At 41.3% G+C, this 23,501-nt stretch overlaps 2 protein-coding genes across 2 annotated transcripts; both read left to right on the top strand.

The window, feature by feature from the left end:
- Window positions 1-4,756: 4,756 nt before the first annotated feature.
- LOC118929280 (nuclear distribution protein nudE-like 1) lies at window positions 4,757-8,595 on the top strand. Its single transcript, XM_057496823.1, has 2 exons — window positions 4,757-5,413; window positions 8,020-8,595. The coding sequence occupies exons 1-2, from the start codon at window positions 4,757-4,759 to the stop codon at window positions 8,593-8,595; spliced, it is 1,233 nt and encodes a 410-aa protein (XP_057352806.1).
- Window positions 8,596-19,057: 10,462 nt separating this feature from the next.
- Window positions 19,058-23,054, top strand: LOC130682461 (nuclear distribution protein nudE-like 1; the record flags this gene model as incomplete). The annotated part of the gene is made up of 2 exons (XM_057496822.1): window positions 19,058-19,714; window positions 22,483-23,054. Coding segments are annotated over exons 1-2 (1,229 nt in total), but the record flags the coding sequence as incomplete, so codon positions are not given.
- Window positions 23,055-23,501: the final 447 nt, after the last annotated feature.

Here is a 23,501-nt window from a genome sequence, read left to right as displayed (position 1 = left end):
AATAGTCACCCAAAATGTTAACGGGCTGAATGCACCAATCAAAAGACATAGAGTAATAGAATGGATAAAAAAGCAAGATCCATCTATATGCTCCTTACAAGAAACTCACCTCAAACCCAAAGACATGTACAGACTAAAAGTCAAGGGATGGAAAAACATATTTCAAGCAAACAACAGCGAGAAGAAAGCAGGGGTTGCAGTACTAATGTCAGACAAAATAGACTTCAAAACAAAGAAAGTAACAAGAGATAAAGAAGGACACTACATAATGATAAAGGGCTCAGTCCAACAAGAGGATAATAACCATTCTAAACATATATGCACCCAACACAGGAGCACCAGCATATGTGAAACAAATACTAACAGAACTAAAGGGGGAAATAGACAGCAATGCATTCATTCTAGGAGAATTCAACACAACACTCACCCCAAAGGATAGATCCACCGGGCAGAAAAAAAGTAAGGACACGGAAGCACTGAACAACACAGTAGAGCAGATGGACCTAATAGACATCTATAGAACTCTACATCCAAAAGCAACAGGATATACATTCTTCTCAAGTGCACATGGAACATTCTCCAGAATAGACCACATACTAGACCACAAAAAGAGCCTCAGTAAATTCCAAAAGATTGAAATCCTACCAACCAACTTTTCAGACCACAAAGGCAGAAAACTAGAAATAAACTTTACAAATAAAGCAAAGAGGCTCACAAACACATGGAGGCTTAACAACATGCTCCTAAATAATCAATGGATCAATGACCAAATCAAAATGGAGATCCAGCAATATATGGAAACAAATGACAACAACAACAAGCCGCAACATCTGTGGGATGCAGCAAAAGCAGTCTTAAGAGGAAAGTATATAGCAATCCAAGCATTTTTAAAAAAGGAAGAACAATCCCAAATGAATGATCTAATTTCACAATTATCAAAATTGGAAAAAGAAGAACAAATGAGGCCTAAGGTCAGCAGAAGGAGGGACATAATAAAGACCAGAGAAGAAATAAATAAAATTGAGAAGAATAAAACAATAGCAAAAATCAATGAAACCATGAGCTGGTTCTTTGAGAAAATAAACAAAATAGATAAACCTCTATCCAGACTTATTAAGAAGAAAATAGAGTCAACACAAATCAACAGTATCAGAAACGAGAAAGGAAAAATCACGACGGACCCCACAGAAATACAAAGAATTAGTAGAGAATACTATGAAAACCTATATGCTAACAAGCTGGGAAACCTAAGAGAAATGGACAACTTCCTAGAAAAATACAACCTTCCACGATTGACCCAGAAAGAAACAGAAAATCAAAACAGACCAATTACCAGCAATAAAATTGAAGCGGTAATCAAAAAACTACCAAACAACAAAACCCCCTGGACAGATGGATTTACCTCGGAATTTTATCAGACTTACAGGGAAGACATAATACCCATTCTCCTTAGAGTTTTCCAAAAAATAGAGGAGGAGGGGATACTCCCAAACTCATACTATGAAGCTAATATCACCCTAATACCAAAACCAGGCAAAGACACCACCAAAAAAGAAAACTACAGACCAATATCTCTGATGAACGTAGATGCAAAAATACTCAACAAAATATTAGCAAACCGAATTCAAAAATACATCAAAAGGATCATACACCATGATCAAGTGGGATTCATCCCAGGGATGCAAGGATGGTACAACATTCGAAAGTCCATCAACATCATCCACCACATCAACAAAAAGAAAGACAAAAACCACATGATTATCTCCATAGATGCTGAAAAAGCATTTGACAAAGTTCAACATCCATCATCCATTCGTGATAAAAACTCTCAGCAAAATGGGAATAGAGGGCAAGTACCTCAACATAATAAAGGCCATCTATGATAAACCCACAGCCAACATTATACTGAACAGAGAGAAGCTGAAAGCATTTCCTCTGAGATCGGGAACTGGACAGGGATGCCCACTCTGTCCAGTGTTATTTAGCATAGTACAAGAGGTTCTAGCCACGGCAATCAGACAAAACAAAGAAATACAAGGAATCCAGATTGGTAAAGAAGAAGTTAAACTGTCACTATTTGCAGATGACATGATACTGTACATAAAAAACCCTAAAGACTCCACCCCAAAACTACTAGGACTGATATCAGAATACAGCAAAGTTGCAGGATACAAAATCAACACACAGAAATCTGTGGCTTTCCTATACACCAACAATGAACCAACAGAAAGAGAAATCAGGAAAACAACTCCATTCACAATTGCATCAAAAAAAATAAAATACCTAGGAAGAAACCTATCCAAGGAAGTGAAAGACTTACACTCTGAAAACTACAACTCACTCTTAAGAAAAGTTAAAGGGGACACTAACAGATGGAAACTCATCCCATGCTCGTGGCTAGGAAGAATTAATATCGTCAAAATGGCCATCCTGCCCAAAGCAATATACAGATTTGATGCAATCCCTATGAAACTACCAGTAACATTCTTCAATGAACTGGAACAAATAATTCAAAAATTCATATGGAAGCACCAAAGACCCCGAATAGCGAAAGAAATCCTGAGAAAGAAGAATAAAGTAGGGGGGATCTCACCCCCCAACTTCAAGCTCTACTATAAAGCCATAGTAGTCAAGACAATTTGGTACTGGCACAAGAGCAGAGCCACAGACCAATGGAACAGACTAGAGAATCCAGACATTAACCCAGACATATATGGTCAATTAATATTTGATAAAGGAGCCATGGACATACAATGGCGATGTGACAGTCCCTTCAACAGATGGTGCTGGCAAAACTGGACAGCTACATGTAGGAGAATGAAACTGGACCACTGTCTAACCCCATATACAAAAGTAAACTCAAAATGGATCAAAGACCTGAATGTAAGTCATGAAACCATTAAACTCTTGGAAGAAAACATAGGCAAAAACCTCTTAGACATAAACATGAGTGACCTCTTCTTGAAAATATCTCCCCGGGCAAGGAAAACAACAGCAAAAATGAATAAGTGGGACTATATTAAGCTGAAAAGCTTCTGTGCAGCAAAGGACACCATCAGCAGAACAAAAAGGCATCCTACAGTATGGGAGAATGTATTTGTGAACGACATATCCAACAAGGGGTTAACATTCAAAATGTATAAAAATTCACATGCCTCAACAACCAAAAAGCAAATAGCCCAATTAAAAACTGGGCAGAAGAAATGAACAGACACTTCTCCAAAGAAGAAATTCAGATGGCCAACATGAAAATACACTGCACATCGCTAATTATCAGAGAAATGGAAATTAAAACCACAATGAGATATCGCTTCACACCAGTTCGCATCAAAAAAATGAAGAACAAAAAATGCTGGTGTGGATGCAGAGAAAGGGAAACCCTCCTACACTGCTGGCAAGAATGTGAACTAGTTCAACCATTGTGGAAAGCAATATGTAGGTTCCTCATAAACTAAAAATAGAAATATCATTTGACCCAGGAATTCCATTCTAATACAAGTTCTCAGATTCAAAAAGAGATACGCACCCCTATGTTTACTGTAGCACTATTTACATAGCCAAGATATAGAAGCAACACAAGTGTCCATTGGTAGATGATTGGATAAAGAAGATGTGGTACATATACACAGTGAAATATTACTCAGCCATAAGAAAGAAACAGATCCTACCATTTGCAACAGCATGAATGGAGCTCCAGGGTATTTTTCTCAGTAAAATAAGCCAGGCAGAGAAAGACAAGTACCAAATGATTTCCCTCATTTGCGGTGTATAACAACAAAGCAAAACTGAAGGAACAAAACAGCAGCAGACTCACAAACTCCAAGAGACTATCAGTTAGCAAAGGGGAAGGGTGTGAAGGACCTGTGGAGAGGGAGGGAGAAGGGTATTGAAAGGTATTATGATTATTACTTATGGTGTGGGGGTGATCATGGGGAAGACAGCATAGCACAGAAAAGACAAGTAGTGACTCTGTGGCATCTTACTACACTGATGGACAGTGACTGCAATGGGGTAAGAGGGAGCCTGGATAATATGGGTGAATGAAGCAACCACATTGTTTTTCATGTGAAACCTTCACAAGAGTGTATATCAATAATACCTTACTTTAAAAAAATTATAAATAAATAACATGCAGAAGAAAAAAAAAAGTTCAGCTAGTGGACCTGCTATAAATCACACAGGTATTTGTGAGAGAGTGATGGGGGCGCTTGAACACCGCTTATACTCTATGCGGAGGTTGGGGACGGACTTGGACGGGAAATCTCCCACGAGATTCATCTTATGTGAACAAGAACACTGAAACACTTGAAGGAATTTGAAAGCCGACTTTTATCCACAGTGGCACCACATTCCCGAGTGGCAAAGTGTGCAGGGAAACCTTCCATGCCCAAACCCGCCCGTCACGGTGCTTGGGAGCGCTTGTGCACAAGGCCTCTGTCAGACGGATGTAATCTCTGCGGGCCTGACCCCGCCCCCTGTGACGCCGTCCCCGCCACAGCCCCGCCCTGGCTGCCCTCGCACTAGTGCGCATGCTCTGAACCCCACCCCTTGCATCACAGAATGTCTCCCGGGCAACCCCTGACGCGCTGGTGAGTAGCTGGACGCTGAGTGCGCGGAGTGGAGCTCAGAGCTTGGAACTGCGGAGAGGAGAGCAGTTGCTGAGCGGCTGGGCGGCCCTCGCTGGGCCAGTGGAGTGGAGACCTCTGCCGAGAGGCACTGGACGTGCCCTTTTGACACGTTGGAGACTCTCTTGACTATGGACGTTGAAGATAAACCATATTTTTCTAGTGTAGAGGAGAAAACTGCTTTCTGGAAGGAACTTTCCTTCAAGTATAAACAAAGCTTCCAGGAAACTTGGGATGAGCTACTTGAATTCCACAAAACAAGCAGAGAATTAGAAGCAGAGTTGGAGGCACAGTTAGTACTGGCTGAACAAAGTAAGAGAGACTTGCAAGCTGATATCCAACTGGCTGAACAAAGTAAGAGAGACTTGCAAGCTGATAACCAAAGGCTGAAATATGAAGTGGAGGCATTAAAGGAGAAGCTAGAACATCAGTATGCAAAAAGCTACAAGCAGGTCACAGCATTAGAGGATGATTTAAATCAGACTCGCGCCATTAAGGAGCAGTTCCAGAAGTACGTGAGAGAGCTGGAGCAAACCAATGATGGCCTGGAGCGTGCACAAAGGGCAGCAGTAGTTTCACTGGAAGAGTCTGAACAAAGGCTAAATCAGACCCTTGAAAGAAATGCGTATTTTGAAAGAGAACTTGATGAAATGGAATCTTCGTTGGTCTCTGTGAAGAACTTAAAGGATGAAGTAGGAGATTTAAAACACGAACTAGCAGCTTGGGAAAGACAAGAAGTAACCAGAAAACAAACTCCAGACTGTGAAAAGACCGATTCTGCTGTGCAAGTGTCATTTTCTGAACTTGATGAAATGGAATCTTCATTGGTCTCTGTGCAGAACTTAAAGGATGAAGTAAGAGATTTAAAACAAGAACTAGCAGCTCGGGAAAGACAAGAAGCAACCAGAAAGCAAACTCCAGACTGTGAAAAGACAGATTCTGCTGTGCAAGTGTCATTTTCTGAACTTGATGAAATGGAATCTACTTTGGTCTCTGTGCAGAACTTAAAGGATGAAGTAAGAGACTTAAAACAAGAACTAGCAGCTTGGGAAAGACAAGAAGCAAACGGAAAGCAAACTCCAGACTGTGAAAAGAAGGATTCTGCTGTGCAAGTGTCATTTTCTGAACTTGATGAAATGGAATCTTCATTGGTCTCTGTGCAGAACTTAAAGGATGAAGTAAGAGATTTGAAACAAGAACTAGCAACTCGGGAAAGACAAGAAGTAACCAGAAAGCAAACTCCAGACTGTGAAAAGACCGATTCGGCTGTGCAAGTGTCATTTTCTGAACTTGATGAAATGGAATCTTCATTGGTTTCTGTGCAGAACTTAAAGGATGAAGTAAGAGATTTAAAACAAGAACTAGCAGCTCGGGAAAGACAAGAAGCAACCAGAAAGCAAACTCCAGACTGTGAAAAGATGGATTCTGCTGTGCAAGTGTCATTTTCTGATCTTGATGAAATGGAATCTTCAATGGTCTCTGTGCAGAACTTAAAGGATGAAGTAAGATATTTAAAGCAAGAACTAGCAGCTCGGGAAAGACAAGAAGCAAACGGAAAGCAAATTCCAGACTGTGTAAAGACGGATTCTGCTGTGCAAGTGTCATTTTCTGAACTTGATGAAATGGAATCTTCATTGGTCTCTGTGCAGAACTTAAAGGATGAAGTAAGAGATTTGAAACAAGAACTAGCAGCTCGGGAAAGACAAGAAGTAACCAGAAAGCAAACTCCAGACTGTGAAAAGACCGATTCGGCTGTGCAAGTGTCATTTTCTGAACTTGATGAAATGGAATCTTCATTGGTCTCTGTGCAGAACTTAAAGGATGAAGTAAGAGATTTAAAACAAGAACTAGCAGCTCGGGAAAGACAAGAAGTAACCAGAAAGCAAACTCCAGACTGTGAAAAGACCGATTCTGCTGTGCAAGTGTCATTTTCTGAACTTGATGAAATGGAATCTTCATTGGTCTCTGTGCAGAACTTAAAGGATGAAGTAAGATATTTAAAACAAGAACTAGCAGCTCAGAAAAGAACAGAAGTAACCAGAAAGCAAACACCAGACTGTGAAAAGACAGATTCTGCTGTGCAAGTGTCATTTTCTGAACTTGATGAAATGGAATCTTCATTGGTCTCTGTGCAGAACTTAAAGGATGAAGAAAGAGATTTAAAACACGAACTAGCAGCTCGGGAAAGACAAAAAGTAACCGGAAAGCAAACTCCAGACTGTGAAAAGACGGATTCTGCTGTGCAAGTGTCATTTTCCTTGCCAGCCACTCCTGTTGCCAAAGGAATGGAAAACAGTTTTCCTTCAACAAAAGCTATACCAAACCGTTTTGGTATCAGCCCAATAACTCCTCCTGCCAGGACATCAGGACTAAACATCGTGAGGGATCTCTTATGGAAAGTAGGGGCATTCGTATCAAAATCAACAGCTTGCCAGAATTTTGCGGAGTTCGAAGCATCACGAAAATCCTGTATTCCATGGAATGATAACTGGGTTGAAAATCGGCTACGGCGCAAAGCTCTATCAATCAGGGCATTCGCCTTTGTTTAATAAAGGGGCAGTGAACGACTTTGAGCAGCTGCTCCTCCTCCTGGACTGGGCCCCTTGCACCCGTTGTTGACCCCAGATGTGCTGCCTCTCAGCGCCTCCAGGTGGGTGCTCCTGCCCTCTCAACAATCCATAGAGAAGGGGTCAGTTCTGTAAACGTGCTTATCACACCAAATGGCATTTCATCTTTCTGTGCCTTGTTACTTTTTTCTTTTTCTCCGTCATCAATTGTCTGGACTTACACCACCCAAATAAAGGTGATTTATCTAAACTCTTTATCTAAGACTCAGGGTCTACTTTCTAAGGAACCTAGACCAAGACAACTGAAAAGTCCCTTTCCCAATGCCTAAAGTATTTATTCAGAACTTACTACCCATTTTCTCTTCTATGAGATCATATATACTGTTATTTACCTTTTTATTCTGTGAAATTTATTGTTTCCACATTAAAAGAGTTTTTTGAGGGGAAAGAAAAATCCATTAGGTACTCTTTCTGGTTCCAGGCCATTAAACTTAGCTGTCTTGTCCATCAGGTCATAAAACTGATCTGTGAATGACCCCAGCCAATTCTAAGTCATCTCTTTACTACTAATGATCGTCAGAACTTGTTAATATAAATTATTTCATTAATTGTGCGTGGCTCTGTTCTCGTGGATGGCTTCTGTAAAACATTGTGTAGAAGCAGTCATTTAGTTTGTCTAAATTATTTCTCAAATTACAATTGATTTCTCCATCAAATAACAATTGTTGAGTTCTCCAATCTCATGGAGAATTTAGAAAACACGAGGGCAAATAAAATCTTTTCCCTTCCAATCCCATGATTCTTTAAAATACTGTTTTATCGGGGAGGGCCCCCTGCCTGGATCCCGAGCTGCTCTCCCAGGGAATTCGGTCTCCCTGCCGAGTGCGCCGGCCCCACTACCGCGGGACTGGATCCCCCGCGCCCGCACCCACCCTGCCACGTCCTGGGGAGGAGCGGGAATCAATGACCAGCCCCGGCGGGCGCGCAGCCGGGTGAGCGCAGCCCCGAGACACGCGCTCAGGGCGCCCCCCACCCCCGGGCCCCCCGCCCTCCCCGCGCGCCGCCTCCAGCGCGAAGCACAACGCGCCTCCGGGCTCGGGGACGGCGGCGCCGAGCAATCCGGGCGGGCCGGCCTCGCCGGTGACATCACACGCGAGGATACTCCTGCTCTCGGCGCCGCCTTCGCCAAGCGGCCGTCCATCCGTCCGTGCGCTGCCGTCCGCAGCCGGAGCGGGTCCTCGCCAGCCGGCACAGAGCCGGGCACCGCGGAGCGACAGGACCCGAAGAGCAGGGAGAGCGGAGGCCTCGAGGGAGGGAGGACCCGCGCGGACGACAGCGTGAAATTGAGCCCCGCGCGCTGCTTGCTGTCCCTCCTGCCGGCGCTGGTCCTCAGCACCAGGTGAGTCAGGAGCGTGAGCCACGCGAGCCCAGGGGCGCTGCAGGTGCGAGTTGGTCCTCCCGCAGGTCACCTGTGAGGGCCAAGGACGGACACGTCAGCTGTTTGCATCTCCTGCTTCAGAATCAGACTCTTGGGTGAACCCAGCCCATTTTATTTGCCCTGGCCCCTCTTGTGAAGAGTCAGTACTCTTTCTAGGGAGGGACCAAAACTGTCAAAGGCACGTTGCTCACCAGCCTTGGTAGTAACAGATAACAGAGAGACCAAAATAAAAGAAATACAGAGACAAAGAATTGTCACCAGGCATGTTCTCACAACAAAGCTGTCTCCTTAGTCTCAGAGAATCTTCCCTGCCCTCAGCCTCCACACACAGGGACATATTTTAGGATACAAAGAGACAGAAAAAGCCTTTAGCGTAGGAGATGCTGACCCCACATAATAAAGTCCCTGGACTCGGGCACTGACTGTTCCAAGGACTTTGGTTATTAAGAGAAATGTCCCTTTCACTGTCCTCTGATTTGGGAGTCATTAAAAAGGCACTCAGCAATTAAAAGTTTGAGGACAATTACAGAGCCGTGGTGGTGCAGATGCTAACATTCGGAAACATCAAAATATTTATTTTCCTAATTAAATATAGATGTGACATTTTGGGAAATACTATGCCTACAATAAAATGCACAGATTTTAAGTGTGCAGTTATTTGAGTTTTGACAAGTGAAGAGACTATGTAAATACTACCTAGTCAAGATACAGAGCTTGGAAACCCCCTTCAGAAAGCTCAGTATGGTTCCTTTTCAGTTAACTGCCTTCTCTTCCAAAAAAAATAATTTCTGTTGTTCATCACCAAAGACATACTTTGCCTGCTCTAGAATTGCATGTAAATTGAATCACGTTATCATGATAACAGTATGTTATATTTTATGCCCAGTATCTTTAACAAGCTTTTAGATTTGTCCACATGGCTGCATAAGTCAGTAAATAGTTCATTCCTTTCTATCACTGAGTAATACTCTGTTGTACTGATAAACAGAAACTTATGTATCATTCATCTGTTGATGAACATTTGGTTGCTTCCAGTTGTTGGGTATTATAAATAAAGTTGCTTTGAATATTTTTGTAAACGTCTTTATGAATTCAGGTTTTCAATTCCCCTGTGTAAACGTGTATGAGTTCAGTTCCTGGGTTAGAAGAACCAAGTTGGAGAATTTATGTTTAAACTGGGGGAGAACTTGAGGCAGGTAACAGAGAGATGCAGGCAGATAGAGTTCAGGGCCCCTGTAAGTTTCAAGAAGCTTCAGGGACCTTGTAAGTTTCAAGACCCTTGTAAGTTTCAAGAAGTGTCAAACTCAGCCAATCAAAATTGTGCTGTTAGATAGACCTCAGCTCTGATTGGTTATGCCCTATGCCAGCTGACTGATTATGCCCTGTGCAAATGAAGCATTGTACTTTCAGCCTCTCAAGAGTGGATTGTGATGTCATCAATTCAGTTCTCTATTTGATCCAGGGAGGGTGGGAATTTCTCCTCCCAGGAGGCAATATAAATCCCAGACTGCACAGCGCTCATTGCATCCTTCCTTGGAGCCCTCCTGAATAGCAGGATCTTTCTCTTTTCAGTCATTAAAAGAGCTTTGCTGGTTGCTCCATGCTCTTGCTGCTGGCTTTGCTCTTTGTCACCCCCAAGACACAATCCTGGGAAAACACAGCATTCTAAACCAGTAACAAACTAACAACAGTTATAAATCTTCCAATCAATGATTACATGGCCAGATATTTTCAAAGGTGTTCTGGCGGCCATGTGCCTAGAAGATGCTATGCATGTGATATTTTCACAGTAAAGAGAAGCTACTTTTATATTTTTATTACAATTTGTACTTATTCTTTGATTTTATTAGCTGGCAACCAATAAAGGAACCAAAAGTTAAGAAAAATTTTTTAAAAACCCAACATTTAAATGTTAAAAAATTAACTATGGGATAAAATGTAAGAAACTGGCATAGTAGATACTTTGTGAAAAGAAATTTTAACCTCCATAATTGCTGCATCCTGCCCCCTGCATTTATGCTACCTGAAGTTTCATGATTGTGAAATATGTTTCCTTTCAGATTCTCCTTTTCGGTATTCTAAAGTCTGCCACTGACCTTGGAAAAATCTCAACTTAGGAAAAAGATGCAGATGAAAGAAAACAAGATCACATATATGGTGAAAATAATAAAACATCTGAAAGGTGAAGCTTAGGAGATGATGGCTGTACATTGACCCAGAATATAAGTGCCAAAGACATATCATCTACTTCATGATTTTGTCAACTATTAGCTTTCCCTTCATGCTTTTAATAGAGCCCACATATATGTTATTATATATATATATATATATATATATATATATATATATATATATTATTCTGACTACATGTAATTCAGAATATATAGCACTTTTGAATGCATGGCCCTCAAAATTTGGTCTTCCCATTATCGTGTTTAATTACACTTAGTTTCCTTATGAGCACATTGTCAAGCAGATACTATCTGTATTCAACAATTAACTGTACTCAAATGAATAAAAACTAAAACTTCCATATGGTTGATAATTTTCAGTTGATTGATATCCATATTTAATGGATTACTTACATGTATATTACAATAAAAAAAATAAAGTAAGGCTGGTGTTTTGTTCATTTAAATACTTTTCTGTTCCTCTGCCTTTGGTCACTTTAGATTATCAGTAGATAATTGAAACTATATTCAAGAAAAATAAAGACCTTGGACTGTAGCTCTGAGCATCTGTACATTCTTTAAAATGAGAAGGGGAAAACCTGAATAATGGTTCCAGTTTGGGTGACTTTAGAATCACCTAGAAAGCTTTAAAGGTAAATACACTTACCAAGGCATCACTTATGATTTAGGAAATATACATTTCACTTGCAGAGCTCAATAACATATATATATATCTTAAGATTGTCCTCACCTGGTGATTAAAATACTAAGTCAGTTTGGGGAACCAATGTTTGGGAGATAATTTAATTTCAATTGATGTACATAATTCTGTCTCAAACTATTTCTGTTTATGCATGAATAGAATACATACATACAATTACAATGACAAATGTTAGATAATAAAATTTGGGCTTAGTGGGTCATAGAGCAGAGTACAACTACTAAAAGGAAATAAGGGATGGAGCATCTCCATAAGCCTGCATCCAAAAGCAAACGTTTCTTTTACCATGAAAGAATATTGTTTCACTAGCATAGGAGAGAGTATGATATTGAGAGCAAAAAGTCCTACACAGACACAAGCAGAAGGTTAACCACGTAAATAATGTACTCATTGTGAATGCTTTCTTAGATATTGGGAGACATTATTCTATAAATACTGCGTGCAAACATTTCAAATATGTCTGACCTGTTTGATGTTTGAGTGCTTTGAGTGTGATTACATTGAATCTGCAGGTTAATTTGGGAAGAACTGACATCTTTACAATAATGAGTATTCCTATCCATGAACATTGATTCTCTCTCCATTTATTTAGTTCTTCAATTTTAGTCCCAATTTTGTAATTTTCTTCATATTGTTCTTGTACATATTTTGTTAAATTAATACCTAAGCATTTCATTTTTTGGATGCTATTGTGTCTTTAATTTCTAACTCTACCTGTTCATTACTGGTATACAGGGAAGTGACTGAATTTTATATATTAGCCTCACAGCCTGTAACCTTGATATAATTGATTGTTAGTTCAAGGAGGTTTTCTTTATTGATTATTTCAGATATCTGGATAGATGATCATGTCATCTGCAAACAAAAAGAGTTTTATGTCTTCCTTCCATATCCATGTAGTCTTTTATTTCCTTTCTTTGTCCGACTGCACTAGGTAAAACTTACAGTTTGTTGTGTAGTGTAGTGGTGTAGTGGTATAGTGTTGAAGTGTAGTGGTGAGAGGAGACATCCTCGCCTCATGCCTGATATTAATAGAAAGTTTTGAGTTTCTCACCATTAACTATGATGTTTATTGCATGTCTTTCTAGATATTCTTTATCAAGTAGAAGTTCTTTGATTGTGAAGCTGTACTTTATTCACCTTAAAAGTCTATCATTGGGAATATTTTTTTAAAAAATAGGAGTTGTTGATCTGGTCTAAAGCCCTTCATCTTTTGCATCAGAACACTGAGGTCCAGAGTGTATGACACTTGTCCAAGTCCACAGGAGAATCCCAAAACTAGAACCTAGAACTTCCACAAAGATTTTTCTGTTCTATTCTGTGACCATTCTCTATGACATGTTTTCTGTAATCAACCAACATTTATATAGTTGGTAGCTACAATGTACCCAGAGCTAGTCTAGTTATTTTGGCATGCAAACCAGCTTAAAAACTAATTTTTTTGACGATATGGAATAACTGGAGAAAACAAAGTTAAGAGTTAATTTGCATTTGTTGGCTCAAATTTATATGATCCATGAAGACTGAACTGGTCTAAAAATGATCCCAGGTCATTTAGGAAACCCAAATAAGAGGCATTCATAAATTCTCACCATTAAAATTAAGAAAAAGCAAGAGAATTAAAAACAAGAGGGCAGCTATAATGATTCTTGTGGACCTTTCAGATGGTGTTTAAAGTGATATTTTTAAAAAGTATTCACTGAATTATGTCTTACAATAACAATTCACAGACATTTGCTTATTTCCTTATGTATGAAGTTCATGCTGATGGTGTGTGGGACTGCTCTGAAAGTAGCCTAATATCTAGCAAGGACTATGAAATAATCCTTGAATAAATGAAGAATGAATACATTGTTGTTTAGCTTTAATACCAGGATTAATTGAATTTGTTTGGTTTATATGTGTATGTTTACCTCTCTTCAGTTCAGGCAGAGAGATGGTACAGAAATGAAAAGGAAAAGATGAAATGATTGGGTCTCTTAACAATTTGACAAGGGTGGAAGACCAGAGAGTTTGGGTCAGAATAGCACATTGTGGCACGGACCTTGCAGAGTTTGCCCTTCCCCACGCAATGCTCTTCGTTCATATCTGGTGTTCCATTTGTGAATATGTTCACTTACATGGCAAAAGAGATTATACTAATGGAATTAACATTGGCAATCATCCAGCTTTAATAAGGGAGATTTTCCTGGATCGTATAAGGGGACCCAATTATTAAATTACATGGTCCTTCAACACCAAGACACATAATAATTAAAATGGCAAAGATCAAGGACAAAGAAAGAGTTTTAAAGGCAGCTAGAGAGAAAAAGGTCACCTATAAAGGAAAACCCATCAGGCTAACATCAGACTTCTCGACAGAAACCCTACAGGCCAGAAGAGAATGGCATGATATATTTAATACAATGAAACAGAAGGGCCTTGAACCAATGATACTGTATCCAGCACGACTATCATTCAAATATGATGGTGGGATTAAACAATTCCCAGACAAACAAAAGCTGAGGGAATTTGCTTCCCACTAACCACCTCTACAGAACATCTTACAGGGACTGCTCTAGACGGGAGCACTCCTAGAAAGAGCACAGCACAAAACACCCAACATATGAAGAATCGAGGAGGAGGAACAAGAAGGGAGAGAAGAAAAGAATCTCCAGACAGTGTATATAACAGCTCAATAAGTGAGCTAAGTTAGGCAGTAAGATACTAAAGAGGATAACCTTGAACCTTTGGTAACCACAAATTTAAAGCCTGCAATGGCAATAAGTACATATTTTTCAATAGTCACCCAAAATGTTAACGGGCTGAATGCACCAATCAAAAGACATAGAGTAATAGAATGGATAAAAAAGCAAGATCCATCTATATGCTCCTTACAAGAAACTCACCTCAAACCCAAAGACATGTACAGACTAAAAGTCAAGGGATGGAAAAACATATTTCAAGCAAACAACAGCGAGAAGAAAGCAGGGGTTGCAGTACTAATGTCAGACAAAATAGACTTCAAAACAAAGAAAGTAACAAGAGATAAAGAAGGACACTACATAATGATAAAGGGCTCAGTCCAACAAGAGGATAATAACCATTCTAAACATATATGCACCCAACACAGGAGCACCAGCATATGTGAAACAAATACTAACAGAACTAAAGGGGGAAATAGACAGCAATGCATTCATTCTAGGAGAATTCAACACAACACTCACCCCAAAGGATAGATCCACCGGGCAGAAAAAAAGTAAGGACATGGAAGCACTGAACAACACAGTAGAGCAGATGGACCTAATAGACATCTATAGAACTCTACATCCAAAAGCAACAGGATATACATTCTTCTCAAGTGCACATGGAACATTCTCCAGAATAGACCACATACTAGACCACAAAAAGAGCCTCAGTAAATTCCAAAAGATTGAAATCCTACCAACCAACTTTTCAGACCACAAAGGCAGAAAACTAGAAATAAACTTTACAAATAAAGCAAAGAGGCTCACAAACACATGGAGGCTTAACAACATGCTCCTAAATAATCAATGGATCAATGACCAAATCAAAATGGAGATCCAGCAATATATGGAAACAAATGACAACAACAACAAGCCGCAACATCTGTGGGATGCAGCAAAAGCAGTCTTAAGAGGAAAGTATATAGCAATCCAAGCATTTTTAAAAAAGGAAGAACAATCCCAAATGAATGATCTAATTTCACAATTATCAAAATTGGAAAAAGAAGAACAAATGAGGCCTAAGGTCAGCAGAAGGAGGGACATAATAAAGACCAGAGAAGAAATAAATAAAATTGAGAAGAATAAAACAATAGCAAAAATCAATGAAACCATGAGCTGGTTCTTTGAGAAAATAAACAAAATAGATAAGCCTCTATCCAGACTTATTAAGAAGAAAATAGAGTCAACACAAATCAACAGTATCAGAAACGAGAAAGGAAAAATCACGACGGACCCCACAGAAATACAAAGAATTAGTAGAGAATACTATGAAAACCTATATGCTAACAAGCTGGGAAACCTAAGAGAAATGGACAACTTCCTAGAAAAATACAACCTTCCACGATTGACCCAGAAAGAAACAGAAAATCAAAACAGACCAATTACCAGCAATAAAATTGAAGCGGTAATCAAAAAACAACCAAACAACAAAACCCCCTGGACAGATGGATTTACCTCGGAATTTTATCAGACTTACAGGGAAGACATAATACCCATTCTCCTTAGAGTTTTCCAAAAAATAGAGGAGGAGGGGATACTCCCAAACTCATACTATGAAGCTAATATCAACCTAATACCAAAACCAGGCAAAGACACCACCAAAAAAGAAAACTACAGACCAATATCTCTGATGAACGTAGATGCAAAAATACTCAACAAAATATTAGCAAACCGAATTCAAAAATACATCAAAAGGATCATACACCATGATCAAGTGGGATTCATCCCAGGGATGCAAGGATGGTACAACATTCGAAAGTCCATCAACATCATCCACCACATCAACAAAAAGAAAGACAAAAACCACATGATTATCTCCATAGATGCTGAAAAAGCATTTGACAAAGTTCAACATCCATCATCCATTCGTGATAAAAACTCTCAGCAAAATGGGAATAGAGGGCAAGTACCTCAACATAATAAAGGCCATCTATGATAAACCCACAGCCAACATTATACTGAACAGAGAGAAGCTGAAAGCATTTCCTCTGAGATCGGGAACTGGACAGGGATGCCCACTCTGTCCAGTGTTATTTAGCATAGTACAAGAGGTTCTAGCCACGGCAATCAGACAAAACAAAGAAATACAAGGAATCCAGATTGGTAAAGAAGAAGTTAAACTGTCACTATTTGCAGATGACATGATACTGTACATAAAAAACCCTAAAGACTCCACCCCAAAACTACTAGGACTGATATCAGAATACAGCAAAGTTGCAGGATACAAAATCAACACACAGAAATCTGTGGCTTTCCTATACACCAACAATGAACCAACAGAAAGAGAAATCAGGAAAACAACTCCATTCACAATTGCATCAAAAAAAATAAAATACCTAGGAAGAAACCTATCCAAGGAAGTGAAAGACTTACACTCTGAAAACTACAACTCACTCTTAAGAAAAGTTAAAGGGGACACTAACAGATGGAAACTCATCCCATGCTCGTGGCTAGGAAGAATTAATATCGTCAAAATGGCCATCCTGCCCAAAGCAATATACAGATTTGATGCAATCCCTATGAAACTACCAGTAACATTCTTCAATGAACTGGAACAAATAATTCAAAAATTCATATGGAAGCACCAAAGACCCCGAATAGCGAAAGAAATCCTGAGAAAGAAGAATAAAGTAGGGGGGATCTCACCCCCCAACTTCAAGCTCTACTATAAAGCCATAGTAGTCAAGACAATTTGGTACTGGCACAAGAGCAGAGCCACAGACCAATGGAACAGACTAGAGAATCCAGACATTAACCCAGACATATATGGTCAATTAATATTTGATAAAGGAGCCATGGACATACAATGGCGATGTGACAGTCCCTTCAACAGATGGTGCTGGCAAAACTGGACAGCTACATGTAGGAGAATGAAACTGGACCACTGTCTAACCCCATATACAAAAGTAAACTCAAAATGGATCAAAGACCTGAATGTAAGTCATGAAACCATTAAACTCTTGGAAGAAAACATAGGCAAAAACCTCTTAGACATAAACATGAGTGACCTCTTCTTGAAAATATCTCCCCGGGCAAGGAAAACAACAGCAAAAATGAATAAGTGGGACTATATTAAGCTGAAAAGCTTCTGTGCAGCAAAGGACACCATCAGCAGAACAAAAAGGCATCCTACAGTATGGGAGAATGTATTTGTGAACGACATATCCAACAAGGGGTTAACATTCAAAATGTATAAAAATTCACATGCCTCAACAACCAAAAAGCAAATAGCCCAATTAAAAACTGGGCAGAAGAAATGAACAGACACTTCTCCAAAGAAGAAATTCAGATGGCCAACATGAAAATACACTGCACATCGCTAATTATCAGAGAAATGGAAATTAAAACCACAATGAGATATCGCTTCACACCAGTTCGCATCAAAAAAATGAAGAACAAAAAATGCTGGTGTGGATGCAGAGAAAGGGAAACCCTCCTACACTGCTGGCAAGAATGTGAACTAGTTCAACCATTGTGGAAAGCAATATGTAGGTTCCTCATAAACTAAAAATAGAAATATCATTTGACCCAGGAATTCCATTCTAATACAAGTTCTCAGATTCAAAAAGAGATACGCACCCCTATGTTTACTGTAGCACTATTTACATAGCCAAGATATAGAAGCAACACAAGTGTCCATTGGTAGATGATTGGATAAAGAAGATGTGGTACATATACACAGTGAAATATTACTCAGCCATAAGAAAGAAACAGAGCCTACCATTTGCAACAGCATGAATGGAGCTCCAGGGTATTTTTCTCAGTAAAATAAGCCAGGCAGAGAAAGACAAGTACCAAATGATTTCCCTCATTTGCGGTGTATAACAACAAAGCAAAACTGAAGGAACAAAACAGCAGCAGACTCACAAACTCCAAGAGACTATCAGTTAGCAAAGGGGAAGGGTGTGAAGGACCTGTGGAGAGGGAGGGAGAAGGGTATTGAAAGGTATTATGATTATTACTTATGGTGTGGGGGTGATCATGGGGAAGACAGCATAGCACAGAAAAGACAAGTAGTGACTCTGTGGCATCTTACTACACTGATGGACAGTGACTGCAATGGGGTAAGAGGGAGCCTGGATAATATGGGTGAATGAAGCAACCACATTGTTTTTCATGTGAAACCTTCACAAGAGTGTATATCAATAATACCTTACTTTAAAAAAATTATAAATAAATAACATGCAGAAGAAAAAAAAAAGTTCAGCTAGTGGACCTGCTATAAATCACACAGGTATTTGTGAGAGAGTGATGGGGGCGCTTGAACACCGCTTATACTCTATGCGGAGGTTGGGGACGGACTTGGACGGGAAATCTCCCACGAGATTCATCTTATGTGAACAAGAACACTGAAACACTTGAAGGAATTTGAAAGCCGACTTTTATCCACAGTGGCACCACATTCCCGAGTGGCAAAGTGTGCAGGGAAACCTTCCATGCCCAAACCCGCCCGTCACGGTGCTTGGGAGCGCTTGTGCACAAGGCCTCTGTCAGACGGATGTAATCTCTGCGGGCCTGACCCCGCCCCCTGTGACGCCGTCCCCGCCACAGCCCCGCCCTGGCTGCCCTCGCACTAGTGCGCATGCTCTGAACCCCACCCCTTGCATCACAGAATGTCTCCCGGGCAACCCCTGACGCGCTGGTGAGTAGCTGGACGCTGAGTGCGCGGAGTGGAGCTCAGAGCTTGGAACTGCGGAGAGGAGAGCAGTTGCTGAGCGGCTGGGCGGCCCTCGCTGGGCCAGTGGAGTGGAGACCTCTGCCGAGAGGCACTGGACGTGCCCTTTTGACACGTTGGAGACTCTCTTGACTATGGACGTTGAAGATAAACCATATTTTTCTAGTGTAGAGGAGAAAACTGCTTTCTGGAAGGAACTTTCCTTCAAGTATAAACAAAGCTTCCAGGAAACTTGGGATGAGCTACTTGAATTCCACAAAACAAGCAGAGAATTAGAAGCAGAGTTGGAGGCACAGTTAGTACTGGCTGAACAAAGTAAGAGAGACTTGCAAGCTGATATCCAACTGGCTGAACAAAGTAAGAGAGACTTGCAAGCTGATAACCAAAGGCTGAAATATGAAGTGGAGGCATTAAAGGAGAAGCTAGAACATCAGTATGCAAAAAGCTACAAGCAGGTCACAGCATTAGAGGATGATTTAAATCAGACTCGCGCCATTAAGGAGCAGTTCCAGAAGTACGTGAGAGAGCTGGAGCAAACCAATGATGGCCTGGAGCGTGCACAAAGGGCAGCAGTAGTTTCACTGGAAGAGTCTGAACAAAGGCTAAATCAGACCCTTGAAAGAAATGCGTATTTTGAAAGAGAACTTGATGAAATGGAATCTTCGTTGGTCTCTGTGAAGAACTTAAAGGATGAAGTAGGAGATTTAAAACACGAACTAGCAGCTTGGGAAAGACAAGAAGTAACCAGAAAACAAACTCCAGACTGTGAAAAGACAGATTCTGCTGTGCAAGTGTCATTTTCTGAACTTGATGAAATGGAATCTACTTTGGTCTCTGTGCAGAACTTAAAGGATGAAGTAAGAGACTTAAAACAAGAACTAGCAGCTCGGGAAAGACAAGAAGCAAACGGAAAGCAAACTCCAGACTGTGAAAAGAAGGATTCTGCTGTGCAAGTGTCATTTTCTGAACTTGATGAAATGGAATCTTCATTGGTCTCTGTGCAGAACTTAAAGGATGAAGTAAGAGATTTGAAACAAGAACTAGCAACTCGGGAAAGACAAGAAGTAACCAGAAAGCAAACTCCAGACTGTGAAAAGACCGATTCGGCTGTGCAAGTGTCATTTTCTGAACTTGATGAAATGGAATCTTCATTGGTCTCTGTGCAGAACTTAAAGGATGAAGTAAGAGATTTGAAACAAGAACTAGCAACTCGGGAAAGACAAGAAGTAACCAGAAAGCAAACTCCAGACTGTGAAAAGACCGATTCGGCTGTGCAAGTGTCATTTTCTGAACTTGATGAAATGGAATCTTCATTGGTTTCTGTGCAGAACTTAAAGGATGAAGTAAGAGATTTAAAACAAGAACTAGCAGCTCGGGAAAGACAAGAAGCAACCAGAAAGCAAACTCCAGACTGTGAAAAGATGGATTCTGCTGTGCAAGTGTCATTTTCTGATCTTGATGAAATGGAATCTTCAATGGTCTCTGTGCAGAACTTAAAGGATGAAGTAAGAGACTTAAAACAAGAACTAGCAGCTCGGGAAAGACAAGAAGCAAACGGAAAGCAAATTCCAGACTGTGTAAAGACGGATTCTGCTGTGCAAGTGTCATTTTCTGAACTTGATGAAATGGAATCATCATTGGTCTCTGTGCAGAACTTAAAGGATGAAGTAAGAGATTTGAAACAAGAACTAGCAGCTCGGGAAAGACAAGAAGTAACCAGAAAGCAAACTCCAGACTGTGAAAAGACCGATTCTGCTGTGCAAGTGTCATTTTCTGAACTTGATGAAATGGAATCTTCATTGGTCTCTGTGCAGAACTTAAAGGATGAAGTAAGAGATTTAAAACAAGAACTAGCAGCTCGGGAAAGACAAGAAGTAACCAGAAAGCAAACTCCAGACTGTGAAAAGACCGATTCTGCTGTGCAAGTGTCATTTTCTGAACTTGATGAAATGGAATCTTCATTGGTCTCTGTGCAGAACTTAAAGGATGAAGTAAGATATTTAAAACAAGAACTAGCAGCTCAGAAAAGAACAGAAGTAACCAGAAAGCAAACACCCGACTGTGAAAAGACAGATTCTGCTGTGCAAGTGTCATTTTCTGAACTTGATGAAATGGAATCTTCATTGGTCTCTGTGCAGAACTTAAAGGATGAAGAAAGAGATTTAAAACACGAACTAGCAGCTCGGGAAAGACAAAAAGTAACCGGAAAGCAAACTCCAGACTGTGAAAAGACCGATTCTGCTGTGCAAGTGTCATTTTCTGAACTTGATGAAATGGAATCTTCATTGGTCTCTGTGCAGAACTTAAAGGATGAAGTAAGATATTTAAAGCAAGAACTAGCAGCTCGGGAAAGACAAGAAGCAACCAGAAAGCAAACTCCAGACTGTGAAAAGACGGATTCTGCTGTGCAAGTGTCATTTTCCTTGCCAGCCACTCCTGTTGCCAAAGGAATGGAAAACAGTTTTCCTTCAACAAAAGCTATACCAAACCGTTTTGGTATCAGCCCAATAACTCCTCCTGCCAGGACATCTGGACTAAACATCGTGAGGGATCTCTTATGGAAAGTAGGGGCATTCGTATCAAAATCAACAGCTTGCCAGAATTTTGCGGAGTTCGAAGCATCACGAAAATCCTGTATTCCATGGAATGATAACTGGGTTGAAAATCGGCTACGGCGCAAAGCTCTATCAATCAGGGCATTCGCCTTTGTTTAATAAAGGGGCAGTGAACGACTTTGAGCAGCTGCTCCTCCTCCTGGACTGGGCCCCTTGCACCCGTTGTTGACCCCAGATGTGCTGCCTCTCAGCGCCTCCAGGTGGGTGCTCCTGCCCTCTCAACAATCCATAGAGAAGGGGTCAGTTCTGTAAACGTGCTTATCACACCAAATGGCATTTCATCTTTCTGTGCCTTGTTACTTTTTTCTTTTTCTCCGTCATCAATTGTCTGGACTTACACCACCCAAATAAAGGTGATTTATCTAAACTCTTTATCTAAGACTCAGGGTCTACTTTCTAAGGAACCTAGACCAAGACAACTGAAAAGTCCCTTTCCCAATGCCTAAAGTATTTATTCAGAACTTACTACCCATTTTCTCTTCTATGAGATCATATATACTGTTATTTACCTTTTTATTCTGTGAAATTTATTGTTTCCACATTAAAAGAGTTTTTTGAGGGGAAAGAAAAATCCATTAGGTACTCTTTCTGGTTCCAGGCCATTAAACTTAGCTGTCTTGTCCATCAGGTCATAAAACTGATCTGTGAATGACCCCAGCCAATTCTAAGTCATCTCTTTACTACTAATGATCGTCAGAACTTGTTAATATAAATTATTTCATTAATTGTGCGTGGCTCTGTTCTCGTGGATGGCTTCTGTAAAACATTGTGTAGAAGCAGTCATTTAGTTTGTCTAAATTATTTCTCAAATTACAATTGATTTCTCCATCAAATAACAATTGTTGAGTTCTCCAATCTCATGGAGAATTTAGAAAACACGAGGGCAAATAAAATCTTTTCCCTTCCAATCCCATGATTCTTTAAAATACTGTTTTATCGGGGAGGGCCCCCTGCCTGGATCCCGAGCTGCTCTCCCAGGGAATTCGGTCTCCCTGCCGAGTGCGCCGGCCCCACTACCGCGGGACTGGATCCCCCGCGCCCGCACCCACCCTGCCACGTCCTGGGGAGGAGCGGGAATCAATGACCAGCCCCGGCGGGCGCGCAGCCGGGTGAGCGCAGCCCCGAGACACGCGCTCAGGGCGCCCCCCACCCCCGGGCCCCCCGCCCTCCCCGCGCGCCGCCTCCAGCGCGAAGCACAACGCGCCTCCGGGCTCGGGGACGGCGGCGCCGAGCAATCCGGGCGGGCCGGCCTCGCCGGTGACATCACACGCGAGGATACTCCTGCTCTCGGCGCCGCCTTCGCCAAGCGGCCGTCCATCCGTCCGTGCGCTGCCGTCCGCAGCCGGAGCGGGTCCTCGCCAGCCGGCACAGAGCCGGGCACCGCGGAGCGACAGGACCCGAAGAGCAGGGAGAGCGGAGGCCTCGAGGGAGGGAGGACCCGCGCGGACGACAGCGTGAAATTGAGCCCCGCGCGCTGCTTGCTGTCCCTCCTGCCGGCGCTGGTCCTCAGCACCAGGTGAGTCAGGAGCGTGAGCCACGCGAGCCCAGGGGCGCTGCAGGTGCGAGTTGGTCCTCCCGCAGGTCACCTGTGAGGGCCAAGGACGGACACGTCAGCTGTTTGCATCTCCTGCTTCAGAATCAGACTCTTGGGTGAACCCAGCCCATTTTATTTGCCCTGGCCCCTCTTGTGAAGAGTCAGTACTCTTTCTAGGGAGGGACCAAAACTGTCAAAGGCACGTTGCTCACCAGCCTTGGTAGTAACAGATAACAGAGAGACCAAAATAAAAGAAATACAGAGACAAAGAATTGTCACCAGGCATGTTCTCACAACAAAGCTGTCTCCTTAGTCTCAGAGAATCTTCCCTGCCCTCAGCCTCCACACACAGGGACATATTTTAGGATACAAAGAGACAGAAAAAGCCTTTAGCGTAGGAGATGCTGACCCCACATAATAAAGTCCCTG

The sequence above is a fragment of the Manis pentadactyla genome, unplaced genomic scaffold, assembly GCF_030020395.1.
Source record: "Manis pentadactyla isolate mManPen7 unplaced genomic scaffold, mManPen7.hap1 scaffold_584, whole genome shotgun sequence".
Lineage (NCBI taxonomy): Eukaryota > Metazoa > Chordata > Mammalia > Pholidota > Manidae > Manis > Manis pentadactyla.
This window is presented reverse-complemented; position numbering and strand designations above follow the sequence as displayed.

Coding starts and splice junctions, on each gene's coding strand:
- LOC118929280 (XM_057496823.1), top strand. CDS start 4,757: ATGGACGTTGAAGATAAACCATATTTTTCTAGTGTAGAGGAGAAAACT. Junction 5,414..8,019: donor AGACCGATTCTGCTGTGCAA/GTGTCATTTTCT, acceptor TTTATCGGGGAG/GGCCCCCTGCCTGGATCCCG.